Source organism: Humulus lupulus, chromosome 7, assembly GCF_963169125.1.
Source record: "Humulus lupulus chromosome 7, drHumLupu1.1, whole genome shotgun sequence".
Taxonomy (NCBI): domain Eukaryota; kingdom Viridiplantae; phylum Streptophyta; class Magnoliopsida; order Rosales; family Cannabaceae; genus Humulus; species Humulus lupulus.
Genome location: NC_084799.1, coordinates 78,284,024 through 78,303,177, shown reverse-complemented (window position 1 = coordinate 78,303,177; position 19,154 = coordinate 78,284,024). Strand labels below are relative to the sequence as shown.

The 19,154-nt window shown below is 40.4% G+C and overlaps 2 protein-coding genes across 2 annotated transcripts; one reads left to right on the top strand and one right to left on the bottom strand.

The window, feature by feature from the left end:
• Nucleotides 1-1,274: 1,274 nt before the first annotated feature.
• Nucleotides 1,275-10,459, bottom strand: LOC133788341 (uncharacterized). The gene is made up of 3 exons (XM_062225797.1): nucleotides 9,685-10,459; nucleotides 1,944-2,409; nucleotides 1,275-1,857 (listed from the first exon to the last, which is right to left on the bottom strand). Exons 1-2 carry the CDS (start codon nucleotides 10,221-10,223, stop codon nucleotides 2,385-2,387), a joined length of 564 nt encoding a protein of 187 aa, XP_062081781.1. The 5' UTR covers nucleotides 10,224-10,459; the 3' UTR covers nucleotides 1,275-1,857; nucleotides 1,944-2,384.
• A 1,365-nt stretch (nucleotides 10,460-11,824) lies between these two features.
• Nucleotides 11,825-12,598, top strand: LOC133791879 (uncharacterized). The gene is made up of 2 exons (XM_062229787.1): nucleotides 11,825-11,905; nucleotides 11,987-12,598. Exons 1-2 carry the CDS (start codon nucleotides 11,825-11,827, stop codon nucleotides 12,596-12,598), a joined length of 693 nt encoding a protein of 230 aa, XP_062085771.1.
• The last annotated feature ends 6,556 nt before the right edge of the window (nucleotides 12,599-19,154 follow it).

Below are 19,154 nucleotides of genomic sequence, written 5' to 3'. Positions count from 1 at the left end.
TTTGGGCATACCGGACCTCGCATCAGACTCCTACGGGTCACACTCCTTTCTCCCTAACCTTTGGGAGTGAAGCAGTCCTCCCCGTGGAAGTTAAAGTTCTGCCGCATAGAGTCCAGTCCTACGACCAAGATAGGAACCACGAGCTCCTATGCCATTCCCTAGACCTTATCGATGAAAGGCGAGAGGATTCGCAACTCCAGCTCGCCCATTACCAGCAAAAGATCACTCGATACTTCAACACTAAAGTCAAAAAACGTACCTTTAGCGTTGGCGATTTGGTCCTAAGGAGAGTTTTCCTGGCCGGGAAAGATCCCAAAGATGGAGTCTTGGGACCGAACTGGGAAGGACCATACCAGGTCATTGAGGTCATCAAGGAAGGAACTTATAAGTTAGCTCGACTTGATGGAGGGGCAGTCCCGCAGACTTGGAACGCCATCCACTTGAAGAAATATTATCAATGACCCACTTGTAAGGCCTGGAAGGCCACTTTTTATGTATTAATAAAAATCAAGTTTTTCTTTTTATTTGCAAGTGTAATCTTAAAGTAACTACGAAAGACCTTTTCCCAGTTACTCGGGGGGCATATGGTACCTGGATATAACCAGGTCTCCTTAACGACTTAGATGTTGATTCTTATCTATGTATAAGGGTTAACGCGAACTAAGTCCTATCCTGGTTTTAACCGGGTCATAAAACTTATAAGTTAACTTAAATTTATTGATCGTGGTTCTTCTTAAAGAGCTCGATATATGGATAAAAGTTGACACGAACTAAGTTTTCAAAATCAGCTCCTGGTTTTAACCAGGTCATAAAACTTAGAAGTTAACTTAAATTTATTGATCGTGGTTCTTCTTAAAGAACTCGAGATATGGATAAAAGTTGATGCGAACTAAGTTTTCAAAATAAGCTCCTGGTTTTAACCAGGTCATAAAACTTAGACGTTAACTTAAATTTATTGATCGTGGTTCTTCTTAAAGAACTCGAGATATGGATAAAAGTTGACGCGAACTAAGTTTTCAAAATAAGCTCCTGGTTTTAACCAGGTCATAAAACTTAGAAGTTAACTTAAATTTATTGATCGTGGTTCTTCTTAAAGAACTCGAGATATAGATAAAAGTTGACGCGAACTAAGTTTTCAAAATAAGCTCCTGGTTTTAACCAGGTCATAAAACTTAGAAGTTAACTTAAATTTATGGATCGTGGTTCTTCTTAAAGGGCTCGGGATATGAATAACGGTTAACACGAACTAAGTTTATCAAAAAACAAAATATGTGTATTGTAGCCAAAAGCATGAAATATATAAGTTAAAATTGCAAGGCAAATTGTCTCGAGGAAAAAATACCTCGTGCTAAGGATTACATAAAATACTTCAAAATAAAGAGAAGAAAAAACGCCCTAAGCCCCGTCAGTCGGCCCCTTGGAGGTCGCGGTCTCATCCTGCTCCGCCGCACCAAAGGCTTCCCCAGTCTCCAAGGGCGGCACCTCTTTGTCAAAGCGGGCTTGGAACTTCACCAACAAGCGCGCCCAGAGACTCGACGGCATGAAAGAGAAGTCAGCCTCCGGGTTGTGGGCCCAGCAACGATCGAACAGTTCCTGCATGGACTGTTCCGAGGTGGTCCGTTCGGCTTCAAGGGCGGCCTGGGCCTCGGTCTTCGCTGCCACGAGGTCTGTTCGCGAGGTGGCAAAGGATGTCTCAAGCTCTTGGACCTTCGAGCGAATTCTCTCTAACTCGGCCTTCGAGGTCGCCAACGCATCTTTCGCCGCCTGAGCCTCCTGAAGAGCGGCCTGGTGCCCAGCCCTCATCTCCTCGAGCTGAGCTCTGGTCCTGGTGATGCCTTAGTGTACGGCAGCGATGCCCTGCGAGAAATGGAAGATAAATTGGCTAAGTGGAAAAATAAGGCGGTGTGTGAGAATTAAAGCTTTAAAAGAATGGGGTAGCTTACCGTTAGGGTCATGTCGATCGATGACTCTATTACGTGGACCGGACTCAGTGTCTCAATAGCCCGGAGCTCCTTCTCTTTGAACTTGTAGAAATGGTTGACGGCGTAGCTCGCCGACTCATACACCGTCCCCCGGAAGGCTTGTGGGATCTTCTCCAGATCCTGGGGGTCGACCATGATGCGTACGCCGGGGGCCACTGCAGCCAGAGTCCCGACCTCCATTCCCACGTCCTGGGTGGCTGATGGAGATCGCTGGGGCGGCGGGGGCATGTGTCCTGCTCCGGCAGCAGGAAGAATTGCCCCCCCCCGACCTGGGATGATGGGGTTTTTTCCTTCTCCTTTGCCGGAGATTTGGTGGAGCCCCCAGCCGTGCTCTTAGACCCTCGGAGCCTTTTCAATCTTGGCCCTACTGGGGGATTCCCCCCGAAGTCTATGCCCCGCAGACTATCCTCGGGCTGAGACATCTCTTCTGCCAAAAACAAAAAACATGGTTATTACAAGTTAGCAATCAGGCAGAAATAAAAGCAAAAGGTTAAAGGCAAAAAGTATACGAATACTAAGGGAGCCCTACCCCCCGAGCTGGAAGAACCTAAGACGATTATTTCCCGAACAGGCGCAAGTTCTGGGTCCGGTTCTGACTCGGGGCTAGACTCTTCTACATACTGCCTAAGCCCCGGAGCATAGATGCCCCTCTGGAGTGATGGCCACGTGCGTAAGTTGGTCTCATACTCCTCAAAAATGATCGACCTAAAAGCTAGGGTGTTATCTACTACTACGGTACCCCTAGGCCGGCTCTCTTGGTGATCCAGCACGAGCCGATCAACACAATGGAGCAGGAGTGTGTTCAGGTCCGGGTCCCTTCGGTGACGATGGATGATCTGCCTAGGATTGAACCTAACCAGCCGGGGGTCCGCAGTGGGCCTATCTACATTCTTAAGCAAGAAAGGGTTACCTTGGCCGGAAGGACCCGCGGCTGCTCCGGATTGGATCCTCTCCTCGTCCATCCCCTGGGCGACCTCCAAGGTCCTCTTTCTATTCTTCACGAGCGGAACTTCAGCCGTCTCGTCCTCCTCGTCTTCCTCTGCTGCGACCTCCTCAACGATGATAGGTCTGTTTGTCGCGGGCTGGGGGCGGCCCCCTGGGCCTCTTCAGGTTCAGAGTCTGATTTGGGAAAATCAGTTTGCAGAACACCATCGTCTCGTCCGTCACGAGCACGCGATAGTCCTTTTCACTGGGGGCAAGCCGGCCAGTGTTTCATATTGACCCCCGAGGGTCACAGACTTTTCGGTCCTCGCGTAGATGGCTGCAAGATTGGCTGGAATCAGAGTGAAATACGGGAGGAGCTAAAATAAAATAACACTTAAAAGGCGAGCTAAGATCAGGGTTCACTTACGAGGACGGTTGAAGTAGTGGTGCTCGCAGTTCCGGAACCCAGTTGACATGAAGAACTGGTCCTTGAAGTCATTTGGATGGCTTGGTAGCTCAATGACCGCAACCGTATTAGGAAAACAGGTTAAATAGTAGAACCCGTCGCCTCGCCCCCGCTGGTCTGGGCTGGCTTTTAGGCAAAAGAAGTATAAAATATCCGCAGGAGTGGGGACCTCCCACTCTTGCTTCTTGAATAAGTACCTCAACCCTGCCAACAGACGGTAGGAGTTGGGGGGGGGGAGCTGAAATGGGGCCAACCCCACATAATTCAGGAAATCAGCGAAGTACTGATCCAGGGGGAGGAAGGCCCCTGCCTTGAAGTGTTCACCGCTCCAGGCCGCGAACGATTCGTCGAGCAGCGTGCAGCTCCGCTCGCCTTCCGCAGCAGGTCGGGCAATGACGGAGGCTTTCCCCAGTGGAATGTTGTGGGTGAGGAAGAGTTTGTTGATCTTCGCCTGGTCGGTTATCTTTGAGACGATTCTCTCCGCCTCAAAGAATGCATCAGGGGCCACCTCGACCTGTTTCTCCATGGCCGGCCCAAAGTGGGGGATCGGCGAGCTGGACATCACCGCTGTAATGCCCCAAATTTCCTAATAAGGTTTAGGACCTCGATTAGGAGGCCGGGAGGGCCATAATTGATTTATTATAGTATTTAATGATTATATGCATGTTTAAGTGAATTATATTATTATATGATGGTGAATGCATGCATATGGGCTCATATGTTAATTATGAGGGTAATTTGGTAATTTGGCCACTGTGGGCGTAATTGTATATTTTGGGTGCATGATTGTGATTAATTAATATAGCCACATTATAAGGTGGATTGGTTCGAGCTACCGACATGAGACGATCATGAGATGTAAGTGTTCGGTCTAGTCATAACGGGTTTAAGTTCGGGGCTCGGGGTGAGTCTCAGGGTGAATTTAATGAATAGAGCGTTACCGGAGATTTTAGGGTAACGGGATATGAATTATTGGAATTTGAGGATATTGAGAATAGCAGGAATTAGAGAGCGTTAATTATAATTAACGAGATAAACGGGAAATGACGGTTTTACCCTCGGAAGCTTTTAGAGGGGTTTATTTGGCTTAGGGGTATTTTGGTCTTTTGACCCTAAGGATATATATGACATAAAGGGCTGTAGATTGATACTAAAACAGAGCCTATCCTCTCTTTTTCCCTTCCATCCCGTACAAACTTCCTCCCTCATCTTTCTTTGAATTTTGAGAGCTCAAATAGAGGTGTTGAGCTAGGGGATTAAAGGTGGCAGCTAGGGAACCTATAACAACCATCAAAGGGGATTTAAAACCGTGTTTGAGGTGAGTTCTAGTTATGAATTTAAGGTGTGCTCTGTTTTTTTGAGTTAAGTTTTGAGTTTCTTAAGTTTTTAAGTTTAGGATTGGACTTTGTGAATTGTTGAGTTTTTGGTTGGTTTGAGCTTCAGGTTTTGGTGGTTTTGGACCATTGAGAAGTTTGGTAACATTGATTTGATGATTTGGAGATGTTTAGATGGGTTCTTGGAAGGTTTTAGAGGTGGAAAAACGAAGAAAAATGGCTGGTGCGAAGTTGGGTCGCGGCCCTGTTCTTGGGCGCCGCGGCCCTAGCTTGAAGAAGGTGGTGGAGGCTCTATCAGGGGGGGGGGGGGGCGCCGCGGCATGGTCCATGTAGGGCCGCGGCCCTTAAGGGAAAAAAAATACTAAATGGTGGTTTTGTGATGGGAACTTAACTCTAAGGGCCTAGGATCGAACCTACTACCTAGTTAAGTGGGATTTGATATTCCGGAGGCTTGGGTTGGGTTTGGAAGTATTTAATTACTCATTTTGATGAGGTTTTATGTTTGGTTATGACTAGGTGACCGCTAATGGACTAGAAGTTTATCGTTCTCAAGGGTCGTTCTTTTAATCGTTCTAGCTCGACTTTGAGGTAAGAAAACTGCACCCTGTGTATATGTGACATGCATGGCTGTTATTGGTGCGTGTTGGTTGATTATTGAGTATGACATGCATGGCTATTATGATGCATGTTGGTTGATTATTGAGTATGACATGCATGGCTATTCTTGATGCATGTTGGTTGGTTATTAAGCGTGGCATGCATGGCTGGCATTGATGCACGTTGATTGCAGGATATATTGCATATGATGCATGAGAAATATGTGATTAGGACATGCTTTGTATACTGGGTATGATATTGTTCAGAGCTTGAACCTCTGTGTTTATGCATAGTCCTAATTGTATTAATACCTGTTAAGTAAGCATGTTGAATACCTTGTTTATGGATAATAGACATGTGATATATGTTTGGCGGCATGGCTTACCTGTGTATGGCGCTGACTTATTAGTCAGAATCGACAATGGTGTCAGATCCGTCTGTGAAGCTGTGACTTATTAGTTAAGTTCACCACGGGCTGAGCACTGGTCGTGTTTCACCGACCCAAGGGTCAGAAGTGGCAGTGCGTTGTGAACGCCGGGCCAAATAAAGATTGGATCCAATCAAGGTCGGCATTGAATGACTCATATGGGGTATTAATGCTGGACCGACCGGAAGGTCAATGAGAACTATAAGCGCTTGCCTGGTCTACGACCAGATGACTATAGCCAAGGTATATGACCCCGGTGACCGTTTGTCACATGGCTAAGGGACGTTGTCCATAGTTTCGACTCTAGAGTCGTGAGGAAGGTTATGTTGGTGACTAATCACCTTGCACCTGTCCTAATCAAATTTTAGAAAGAATCACTTATCGGTTAAGCCCTGGTGACCCTATCGTCACATGGCTAGAGGGAGCGATGCTCAATATTGTGACTTTTGGCTATTGTCACCTATCTGTATGGACCGTTGGTTCCGAATGGCAACTGTGGTTATTGTTGATACTATATCATGTTATACTGTGTTTTCTTGCTAGGCTTCGGCTCACGGGTGCTACGTGGTGCAGGTAAAGGCAAGAGGAAGCTGGACCATCCTTGATTTGAAGAGCTTAGGTGATGATGTGTACATATGCAGCTGCTCGTCCGCCACGGCCGAGGTTTAAAGTGGAACTAGGGTTGAACCCTGTTTTGCCGCTTAGAGCGGCCTGTTGTAAATATTTTCTGTAATAAACTCTTAAACTTTATTTTCGGGATCCCAATGTATAAATTAAACGTTCTAGTGAAACGTTACATCTTAACCAAAGTTTTAATCCCTAAACCGCTAATCATAGTTAGTTCACGATTTTGGCCAAATGACTCGGTTAGCGAGTTTAGCACTGTTTACAAGGCACACCGTAACGGTCCCTGGGGTTTGGGGCGTTACAACCGCCTTTCCTTTTTCCTGCTGGGAGGCCGAGCTTCCAACGTTCTTCTGAGGGAGGTTCTTTTTTGGAGCCATCTGGTCGCCTAGTGAACACAAGAAAACATTTTAGAAAAGGCGACCCAAGCAGGAGGAAGAATAATTATTATTTGCACGAGCTGAGGTAAGCCCAGCTCGTGGGAGGTGGAACCACGCGGTTCAGTGAACACACACGTATACTCCCAACAGATCCCAGATTACTCGGAATTCGCGTATCAGGGGGTTCAGAGTAAAATTTGCCTTGGGAGGAAAGTTTCAGTAGGCAGGAATTGCAAAACCGCCCATGAGGCGTGTTCCCTAAGCTACCCGGTTTTGCACTCAAAATTCCCAAAACTCCTACCCAGAAATTGTTCCAGAAAAAGCATCCTAAAACCCATGCTCTAAGGCGATTTCCTACAACAAGTATATCCTAACCTAAAAAGGGCTGTCACCCTCCATATCCACACAACCCAGAAAACCCTTGCATGCGGCTACAGTAAAAAAATTTACCTAAGCTACAGTAGCATGTTTTCAAAGTGAACAGGGTCAGGAAACTTACAGTGTATGGCTGGAAGGTAGACGAGAGTGTTGCGCTGGTAGGAGCTTCGTCGGTGTAGTAGCTTCCAAAGCTTCGAAGAAACTCGTGCGCCTAAGCTTCTTGGACGATGAAAATGGCAGCAACGGAGTCGAGGGTTTCGTTCTTCTGAAAGTTAGAGAGGGAAGAAGAAAAGAGATTTGAGAAATTTTGAATGAAGGGGTGGCCCGTGCGTAGGGTGGCCACCCCCTTTTTATATACATGAAGAATCACGTGTAGAAGGCTCTTGGATGACCCTAGTGAGGGATCCGAGGCCTTCCACTCGAAATACGAAACGACGGCTGAGCATAGACTAGGCCATTAAATGCGGGTCTCGTAAAACATACCATCACCACCCACGACGTTCCACGTATCAGACGCCTGCACAAAAAGTGGAATGTGAAGGGTTGTGAGGAAGTCTAAAAGCCCCTACTGTGGTCTTCTATATATGACGTCATATACCACGAGCAGGAGCTTGGGGGGCAGATGTACGCCCTGGTTTTCCCACGGGCTGATTAGCAGGTCGAGCCTCAGACTAATCATGGTTAGTCCGTAAATTTCCCCAGGCCGGAGCTCCTGTTTTCGAGGTCGTACTCTATTAGCTCGAGGTATCCTCAAGGACTCGCCAAGGTTGCCCAAGACTGGGGGAAGGAGTCTGAAGGCCGATGGTCGGGTCAGGGGAGCAGCTCGTGGTACGAGCTGCTCATGGATCTCTGACCCTTTGTAAAGTCAACACACGCAAGATAAACGTGCCTATATCTGACATCACGTGTCCGATATCTCCCTGACTTCTTGGACACGCAGCAGGAACGCGCGTATTCAGACACCCACGGCTGGGTTGGGCCGTGCGGCCCATTATCTCCTTATCTATCGATTTGACCATACTTATGTGTCAGGTTTAGGAATTAATCATGAATGTCACAGAGTCGATATAACAAATAAGAAGGTCACGGGATGACCTCCTTACCAACTTTCAGGTGCCTTCTCCTATAAATATGGAGACCCTGGGAGTTGATAAGGGTTGGAAAAAATAGTCTCTGGAGAGATATATACTTTGTAACCAAATACCCAGAATAGATCAATAATATTGACTAGTGGAGTAGAAGGATTTTAACCTTTGAACCACTTAAAAACGTGTTTTGAGTCACCTAATTCATCCTCTAAGATTTCATATCTGTGACGGTTCTACTTTCAGCACTAATCTATTTCTCTTCTTCTCTTAATTACCTGTTGGCGAAGAACCGCGTCAACACTTATAATATTTGAATTTTTTTAAACAAAAACTACAATAATAATAATAAATAAATAAAGCGTCATGAGATTGAATTTTTTTTATTAAAATGTTTAGAGAAGCAAAATATGAGTAATGATAAGTGCACATTTTTTACTCCAAAATATTACACATTCCTACGGGGCAAGTCATTTTATTTTAGTTGGACCCATTGAAAATAACTATAATTGGTTCAAATGTTTTGCCACGATTGTATAAAATTTGGGTGTAAAAAGTGTTGCATAGAATTTTGATGTAAAAAGAGTGTGCACACATAGTACTCACCAAAATATATATATTTCCTTTACTCAGATAAAAAAAAATACATCCTAAGTGACAAATATTTGGGATTGTCTATGACTAAACCAAAACTAACATGGCCTTTCAAAGACCACATAACATAGTCACTCGTGGTTAGCTCAAATGGTTGGATGTGTAAATGTGTGTAGAAGAGGGGATGATTCAAATCCAAAAAAAAAAGGGAAAAAAAATACGCAACATGTTTAAATATAGGACAATTTTATAGTAAGAGCGCTACTTTTGTCTCTAGCATTACGTATGTCTTTATTTTTGGCACTTGAAGAAATTCAAACTCAAATTTTTTATTATATTCCAAGACATCCTCCCGAATAATTTACAGTGACAAGAACAAAGTTTACATTGTTAATTATACTTTTGTATATTTTTTTTTATATGTACATTTAATTATTTTAAATTTTGTTTTAGACACTATAAATTATTTGAGAATTAATGAGATATCTCCTGTACCTACAATGTATACCCTAATACATTAAAAAAAAAATTAGTTATGTGTCCAAGATAAAGACACCCGTACTAGTAGTAGCAAAAGGGATACCCACCATAAAATTTCTATATATATTTATATGCTAACATTTAAAGCAATAACACTTTTTGTTACCCCAACCACGACACAAATTAAATCAAAATCATTTATGATGCACATTTCAATTAAAAAATAAGCACCCCAACAAATAAATAAAATAAACTCTTTTAACTTTATAATATGTTTCTAGTAAGGTAAGAAGACAAATAGATGTTAATTTTTAAAAATTGACATAATTTTTTTGGCTATTACATTTATGAAACTCATTATAAATGTAATTATATAATATATAGTCAAAGCAAGAAAGAAATATGAGCCTTACAGAGAGAGCTTCAAGTCTAAATCAGCTGTCGTTGTCGTACCACCACCTCCACTGTGGCTTCCATCTTCTTTCCCATGAACATGTTCTTCTTCTCCCGCTCCCCTGACCTTGGAAGGCCCAGGCCCAATCCCAAGCTCAGGCCCAGCAAGAGTAGCAGAAAGAGATTGTTTACAAGCTTCGAGTACTGCTCCATGATCATGACCGTCACTGTTAGGATTGAAGTTAGGATCGGACGGCGGAGGAGGAGGAGGATTCATCATCATCACCATCGCTTTGTTCTTATGATGATCAGATTCACGATCGTGATCAAGAAAATCCTCTGGTCGGAATGTGGGATTCCAAACACCGCTAATCGGATTTATATCGGCGTGGGAACCATTATTGCTACGAAGAAGATTACGAACCTCTCTTGTGCTCCTGATCAGAGCGAAGAACTCGTTCACTTTTTCCTCCTCCGCTTGATCGAGTTCATCACCACCTCCCACATTTTCATGATGATCAATCTTCATCTTCTTCGCCATCCGATGCTCATCTTCCATGGATATAATATATATTTATATATATCTATAAATACATATATATATATTTATATGAATATGAGAGAAAGTGAGATAGAGAGAGGGGTTTGAAGAGTTAATTACTTTGAGGGTGGAGAAGCGACGATATTAATTTTACTTGAATTAGTAAGAAAATACAGGAGACTTTCTCAGCTATTTCATTTTAAAAGAGAGAAAGAGTGTTAGTTGAAAGAAAGGAAAATAAATAGTCATGTCATGATGAAGCAGAGAGAAATAAAGTGAGTGAAAACTGAGAGACCAAGTGGAGTGTTATTTTCAATATGACGATAATGCCCATTTCATTAGAAAATTGTATTTGGAATCAATTCGGTATATAATCAATCAACACCAATTGCGAATAAATATTACAACGTATAATATTGATAGCTAACATTTTTTTTGTCTAGTAAAATTCACTCATGGCGAAATCTTTTATAGTCTTTTTTTAATCTTTCATTCTTTCTTTTTGGGTGAACATTTCTCAAACTATCATTAGCTTAGCAAATCTAGAGTGACTTCTGTTTGTCTCTCTTTTCAGCCAACAAGACAGACGTGTCTATAATTTATTGGGACATGTGTTAAATATTTAATTATTTATTTACAAATATTTTTTAAAAATAAATTAATTAATTAAAAAAAGGTTAGAAATTAAAAAACTTATTAATTAACATTAAATAAACCTAAATATTTTAATTAATAAAAAAAATCTACTATCCCTCAATTTTATCCCACCCTGAACTAAGAACACTAAAATTAAACTAAAATTTTCTCATCATTTTTTTCCATCTAACAACACTAACCCAGATTTGTAAGAACACCCAACAACACTAAATTAAACTAAAATCTAAATTTCATCATGTTGATCCTCCTTTCATTGTTCATTTTTGAGATATTAGGGGCAAAAGTACCCAATCTTTTAAAAAAATTGTGAATTAGTACACAATTTATTTTTTTTTCGAAAAGTACCCAATCTTCACTTTTATTTGTCTCTATTGGTACCAAGTTCATTAGATATGTTAAGCGGTGACTCACTAGACACGTGTCATATTGTAATTGGTCGATATCATTGTATTTTTTAAAAATTAAATTAAATTTAAAATAAAAAATCATTTATATAGTAAAAAATATTTAAAAATCATTTTCAAATAATTAAAAAGATAAAAAAAATATTTAAAATTAAAACAAAACTTTAACTAAAAAAAAATACCCATTCTTCCCAAGTACCCGAGTACCCGAGGACCCATTCTTCGTTCATCTTCTTCTTCTTCTTCTTCTTCTTCTTCTTCTTCTTCTTCTTCTTCTTACCTTGTGCACTTTCTAATGGACGACCCGAGGATCCATTCTAGTCGAGGTTCGTGGGCTTCGCTTGAAGTCGGCAGATCCACGGAGGTGTCCGAGTCGCCTAGATCCATGGAGGTTCATCAGAGGTGTTCGTCTGATAACACCAGGAGAATCCATATTCTCTTTCTCATGCTATCCAACCAGAAGCTATTTTAGTCTCTAGTATACTCAATGACAATGGCAGCAACAATTATCATTCTTGGGTTCGATCTATCATAATTTCCCTTGTTGCCAAGAATAAGATGAGTTTCGTTCTTGGTACGATACCCACCCCTCCGGTTCATGATCCACACTACAGTTCTTGGACCTACTACAACTCAATGGTTATGGGTTGGATCATTAACTCAGTTTCACCTCCCATAGCTGCCAGCATTTTGTATCGTGATCGTGCTTCTGCAATGTAGCAAGACCTTCATGATCGGTACTATCAAAGCAATGGCCCTCGTATTTACCAACTCAAGCAGTCCATATCCAATATCAAACAAGGGGATCTTGACATTACCACTTATTTTACCAAGTTGCAAACTCTGTGTGATGAACTGACCATGTTTAGGCCACTCACTGATAGTGCCTCTTCCAATTACCAAGAACAAGATTATGTCTTGTATTTTCTAATGGGTTTAAATGACTCCTATGCCCAAATTCGCTCCAATATTCTGATGATGGAGCCCCTCCCTCCCATTAACAAAGTGTTTTCTCTAATCATCCAAGAGGAAAAACAACGCCCCTTGTCTAACCTTCAGTTACCCATTGCTGCCCCTGTTCACAGAAGCAACCCTTTTGGGAAGAAACATTTCTTGTGCACTCACTGTGGCCTCCAAAACCACACACGCGACCGTTGCTACAAACTCCATGGATTTCCCCCTGGTTGGAAACCGAAACCTCGTGACTCAAACGCCTCATGGACCGCCAATAAACCTGATTTTCCATCCAAGCCTCCACTGAAACATGCAGTAGCCACTGCTGTTTGTAATGGTCCGCATTCTTCAACTTTCACTCCTGAACAGTGCCAGTAACTCCTCACATATCTCGCTAATCAGATGCAATCTCAACATCCCGAGCCCACTGCCTCGGCTTCACAAGTTTCTGGTATACACTCTAACTCTTCCTCTTGGCTGCTTGATACTGGTGCTAGTCATCACATTTGCAAAGATAAATTTTTGTTTACTACTTTTGATGATAATATTTTTCCTAACTTTTTTTCTATGCTTAATTCCATGACTGCCCCTGTCCTTAATATTGGCACTATCAAACTATCAGCCACACTTATTTTGCATAATGTGTTATTTGTCCCTACATTCACCATAAATCTCATTTATGTTAGTGCATTATGCCAAAAATCTGCTTATAATGTCATTTTTACATTACATGATTGCATTATTCAGGACAAGGATTGCCATACTCTGATTGGGAGGGCTAAATGTATTGGGAATTTATATGTCATGGACGTGCCTAGGATTGCTTCTATCTCTACTGATATATGGCACTCAAGATTGGGACACCCTTCTTTACATGTTTCTCCTACTGCAGATTTTTTACTTTCTTTTTCACCTTTACATAAACAAGAGAACCCTTGTAACATTTGTCATTTAGCAAAGCAAAGAAAATTGCCTTTTCCCTCAAATGGCCATATCTCCAATTCTATTTTTGATTTAATACATATTGATATTTGAGGACCTTTTATGCATGAGACTAGAGAAGGATATCGATTTTTTTTACTATTGTAGATGATCACTCTCGTTATACTTGGCTTTTTTTTTTTATTAAAAATGAAATCTAATGTCTCCACTATTATACCACATTTTTTCACAATGATTCACACACAGTTTGGCACTAAAATCAAAGGGGTTAGATATGATAATGCCAGGGAATTAGCTTTTGATAATTTCTTCAAGTCACAAGGCACACTTCATTATTTATCTTGTGTTGATTGTCCTGAGAAAAATTCAGTGGTTGAACGAAAACACCAACATTTACTCAATGTTGCAAGAGCCTTAATGTTTCAATCAGGTGTTTCTTTAATATATTGGGGTGAAGCTGTTCTTACAGCCACCCACTTGATCAATCGGCTTCCCTCCAAGCCTCTCAAAAACATTACGCCATATGAGGTATTACACTCTAAAACTCCTACTTATGATCATTTAAAATGTTTTGGTTGCTTGTGCTTTGCTTCCACTTTGCCAAGCTCAAAAAATAAGTTCTCTCCACGAGCTCTACCTTGTCTCTTCCTAGGGTATCCCCAAGGTATGAAAGCCTACAAATTCATGGACCTAACAACAAATAAAATATTCATATCTAGAGGTGTTGTTTTTTATGAGAAAGTTTTCCCTTTCCTCTCTAATATAGATCTGTTGACCACATTAATTCTTTATTTTCTAATATTCATTCTTCATTGTCCTTGCATGTACCAAATGGAGTTGCTGCCCTGATCCTTCTTCCCTAGAAATGGACATTTCACAAAGGCAAGAACACCATTTCGACATTGACAATAACCCCAATGAAGTCATCACTAGAACAGGGAGATCTTCTAAACCTCCCTCATTTTTACAACAATATCACTATTATAATAGCTTAGCTTCTATCACTTTCTCCACTCAATATCCTTTATCTGACTGCCTTGATTATTATAAATTGCATCCTTCCTTTCATACTATTATTTGCAATGCTAGCTCCATAAGTGAACCAACGTCTTACAAAACAGCTAGTCTCTCTTTAGAATGGACCAGTGCCATGAATGAAGAACTAAATGCTTTAGACAATAACAACACTTGGACAATAGTTGACCTTCCCCAGACACATAAACTGATAGGATGTAAAGGGATATACAAACTTAAGAGAAATTCCAAGGGTATTGTCGAAAGATATAAAGCTAGATTAGTTGCTAAAGGATATATTCAATAAGAAGGCGTTGATTATTTTGACACCTATGCACCTTTTGCTAAAATGGTCACTGTCAAACTTTTGTTGGCCATTGATGCCCATTATGGTTGGCATTTACACCAATTAGATGTCAACAATGCTTTTTTGAATGGTGACCTTGATGAAGAGATTTACATGTCTCTACCTCAAGGATACACACTTAAGGGGGAGCAAACTAATTTTCTCAAACCAGTTTGTAAACTTAACAAGAGTCTATATGGCCTTAAGCAAGCTTCTAGACAATGGAACACTAAGCTTACTACTTTCTTACTTGCATATGGTTTCCAACACTCACATTCAGATTATTCTTTGTTCATTAAACATAACACTACTAATTTCTTGGCTCTCTTAATCTATGCTGATGTTGTTAAGATTGTTAGCAACTCTACACATGACATAAACACTCTTATTCTTTATCTATCATCTTGTTTTCAATTAAAAGATCTTGGTGAACTAAAATTCTTCCTTGGTCTTGAAATTGCTAGGAATAACAAAGGCCTTTTCCTATCTCAGCAAGGATATGCTCTCCAAATCCTTGAAGACAGGGGCACACTTGGATGCAAGACTACATCTTCACCAATGGATGTCAACCTTAAGTTATCCGCTGAAGAAGGCGAACTTCTTAAGGACCCAAAAGCCTGAAGAAGACTCATTGGTCGCCTCATCTACATGACCATCACTCGGCCTGATCTATCATATGCCATCAATAGATTGAGCCAATTTGTTTGTTCGCCTCAGCAGCCCCATTATCAAGCTGCCATCAAAGTGCAACACTACATCAAAACAACTCCTGGTCGTGGTCTTTATTATCCTACCAGCAAGGACTCTATCACCACCACTCATTGGCCCTTAGAAACTTCCATCAAAGTTTTCTGTGATGCTGATTGGGCCGCTTTCCCAAATACTTGACATTCTATTTCAGGTTTTTGTGTGTTTTTCAACAACTCTTTGGTCTCTTGGAAATCAAAGAAACAACACACCATCTCTCGCTCTTCCACTGAAGCTGAGCATAGATCAATGGATAATGCCACCTCTGAAGTTATTTGGCTGCTCTCCTTACTCAAAGAACTTGGTTTTTCTCAAACAAAACTAGTTCTTCTCTATTGTGACAGCCAAGCAGCTCTTCATATCTCCTCCAATCCTGTCTTCCATGAACGCACATAGAGATAGATTGTCACTTAGTTCGCGACAAAATCAACTAAGGAATCATCAAAACTTTACATGTGTCTACTCACAACCAGCTCGCTGACATCCTCACCAAAGCTTTGCCATCACCTCAATTTCACTCTCTTGTCTCCAAGATGGGTCTTCTCAACATCTTTGCCCCATCTTGAGGGGGAGTAACAGAAAACATATTTTAGTTGAGTTGTTATTTTTCAGTTAATTGGTTGAGGTTTGTTGGTTAGTTGTTATTGGGTATTTTATTGTTTTTGGCTCTTGATTTGGACCCTATTTATACCTTGCCTTTCAGTGTAAATAAAAAAACTTTCTTTTCTCTTTTATAAAAAAAAGATCATTTTTTTCTCAGGCCCATTGATTTTCTCTGTTGGACCGAGAAGTGTGTTTGCTATTATCGGAGGACCCATTCTTGTCAAGGTATGGGTTTGTGTGTGGCTAGGTCAAGGTACACGGAGGTCACCAAGTCACCTGAATCCATGGAGGTTCGTCGGAGGACCCATTCTTGTCGAGATCTGGGTTTGTATGTGGTTGGGTCGAGGTTGAACTTCTTCTGGGTATTTTTGGATGAGTAGATCGACGATGGAGACGAAGCTTTGTGTGTGGTTGGTTCGTCGGCTTTCTTGCAGATGACGATAGAGGCTTTCTAATTTGGGTCTTTTTTTTTTATTATTGATTTAGTTAAAGTTTTGTTTTAATTTTAAATAATTTTTTAATTAATTAATTAAAAATAAATATTTAAAATTTTCTATTGAAAATTTAATTTAATTTAATTTTAAAAAATGTTATGATATGGACCAATTGCGATATGTCACGTGTCTAGTGACTCACCACTTGACGGATCTAATGAACTGGGTACCAACAAAAACAAATGAAAGTGGACATTGGGTACTTTTCCCACACAAAAAAAAAACTGGATACTAATTCACAAGTTTTTAAAAAAATTTGGTATTTTTCCCACTAATACCCCTTCATCTTTTAAACCCAACAAGTTTCATCCTATCACAAAGCATTTCATAATCAATCTCCAAACCATTAAACAAATTCAAACATCAATTGTTCATATGAATGAATCCACACAATCAAATCAAATTGTGATCATCATGTAAAACAACACATGGAAGTTGCCCAAAAACACCAATATAAGCCAAACACCAAAATCAATCTCCACCAACCAGCCCAGATCTGAACATTGATATTGAACTTTGAAATTAACAAAATAAATATGTCAAAAATACATATGTGAACCCATGCCCATCGACCCATCAAGCCTGATCTCACTATCCAAATACCGAGATCTTACCATCGCTATCTCGCCCTCACCATCTTCCTCAAACTCTCACCTCATTCTCCCTATGTGTCCTCCCTCAAAGTTGCTCTCCCTCTCTGTGGTGGCTAGATGGATGGGCACTACAAACCCAGAAACTAGAAACTCAGTGGATGGACGACTAAGACTCGAAGTTGAAGGTGAGAAATTGAAGTCGACGGCTAGGTCTCGACTGATGGACCATGGAAGGCAGAGGTCGATGACAATTGGGGTTAGGGTCTGATGGAAATTACTAGAGGTTGGGGTCCGACTAGGGTTGTAGTTGACAACAACTTGGGGTTGGGGCGATAGGCTCTTAGATCTGGTTTCAACTAGATCTAGCCTTTGAGATCTGGGTCTGACAAAGGAAGAAGAAGAACAGTAAGGGAAGAGGAAAGAAGATAAGAAAATTTGGATTAGATTGGTGAATAATGATTTTTTTTTTGTGAGAAAGTTTTTTTATTTGTTTTTTAAATTAAAAAGTTATCTTTTTAATTTTTAATTAATTTAAATATTTTTATTCATTTTTATTTTAAAAAATTAAAAGTTTATAATGTGGCATTAACTTAGATGGCCACGTGGCACCACATTGACTGATAATAGCAACAAATGGACATGACTGTAGATTTGCTAACAAAACATTGGTCTGAGAGGTTTTCCCACCAAAAACAAAGAATGAGAGGTTAAGTGTAAGAAAAGACAAACTACATGGAGTTAAACTGTTGCCAATTACTTTTTTTTTGTTTTATTTTTTTTCTATGCTCCTTCCTTTTCGTTGCAAAAATTAAATGAGTAAATCAACGTAATCAACCAAACTTAATGTTTTTTTCTTTTGAAATCATCATATGTTAGATTAATAATTTACAACTTTAATAGGATAGAAAATTCTACCTGCATGGTACACATATACAAATATACATATATTCATAACTATGCACAGAGAGGTTGGGGTTCAACCTTGGACTTTTGCCTCCAAGGCTCCAACTAATGTTGGGATGATAATATTTTTATTCATAGATGTCAATAGGGAAAGGAAAATTGTTACAAAAAAGAAAAATTTAACAAGCAAAATTACTAAATTAAAAAAAAAATGAATGAAGTCGGGTTGAGTGGGTGCACTCAACCAAATCGACCATTTCATGGGCAGGTTCAAACTTTTTTTTTTCTTTGATTGGTGTCAACCTGACTTCCACATTAGTCTTTATACAGATAAAAACTTAGTCATAATCCGACCAACCTGTCTAATAAACACCCCTACAAAATATATATCTCTTCGTCAAAGTGAGGTGCTCAAAGAGACCATTTATAATAATTCTAACTAAAATTTAAATTTACTTAAAACATAACAAATTCGTCTATGGATTTCTAAAACTCTCTTGGCACCTTCATCATGATGATGAAAATCATTAAAATGAAAAATTTATAAATATATACATATACATATACATAAAATATTGAGCATTGCTATATGGTACCCATGATGCCTAACATCACCTTATATTGATTGGTAGAATTTAGTATCAGGTCCCATATAATATATTTTAGATTAGAATATGTGGAACTCAATACTATATTGCACTAATAACAATATGATATGTATAGTTGTTTTTGGTACCATTAATGTTATTTTACATTAATATAGGACACCATGGATGTCTTATAATAATGCTCGTAGCGATATGTCATATTAGGTGATATTGGACACCATTGGCACTCATTGCCAATATTCTCAAACATTGAAGCATATTGACATGGATATAACATGTAAAACATCCACCTAGACCAAAAATCTCAACATAATTAGCTCTCTACAAAAGAATATTACTATGACACAAGTTATAAAGATAAAACTAAAATGCATGGCCATTGCTTGACCAACATAATTGCTGCTATTAAACCTCATCAGTCTTGTTGTCGCCCCATAACCAATGTCAGATTACCAAAAAAAATCACAAAATTATAGAACGAATTTACACGACGGAGGAGGGCGTGTGTGGGGCTAGGCTCGTGGGGGTTGAAGGCCGGCGACCTTCTGCGTCGCCAGGTCCCGCGCGTGTTGACGGTGGACGGCGGTCGGGCCTCGCAGTGACGCAGGCGAGAGAGAGAGAGAGAGGGAAAGAGAATCGGGGGAAGAGAGAGGGAATCCGAGGAAGAGAGAGGAAAAAGTGAGG

Coding starts and splice junctions, on each gene's coding strand:
- LOC133788341 (XM_062225797.1), bottom strand. CDS start 10,223: ATGGAAGATGAGCATCGGATGGCGAAGAAGATGAAGATTGATCATCAT. Junction 2,410..9,684: donor TTAGACTTGAAGCTCTCTCT/GTAAGGCTCATA, acceptor TGTTTTTGGCAG/AAGAGATGTCTCAGCCCGAG.
- LOC133791879 (XM_062229787.1), top strand. CDS start 11,825: ATGAGTTTCGTTCTTGGTACGATACCCACCCCTCCGGTTCATGATCCA. Junction 11,906..11,986: donor GGACCTACTACAACTCAATG/GTTATGGGTTGG, acceptor TCTGCAATGTAG/CAAGACCTTCATGATCGGTA.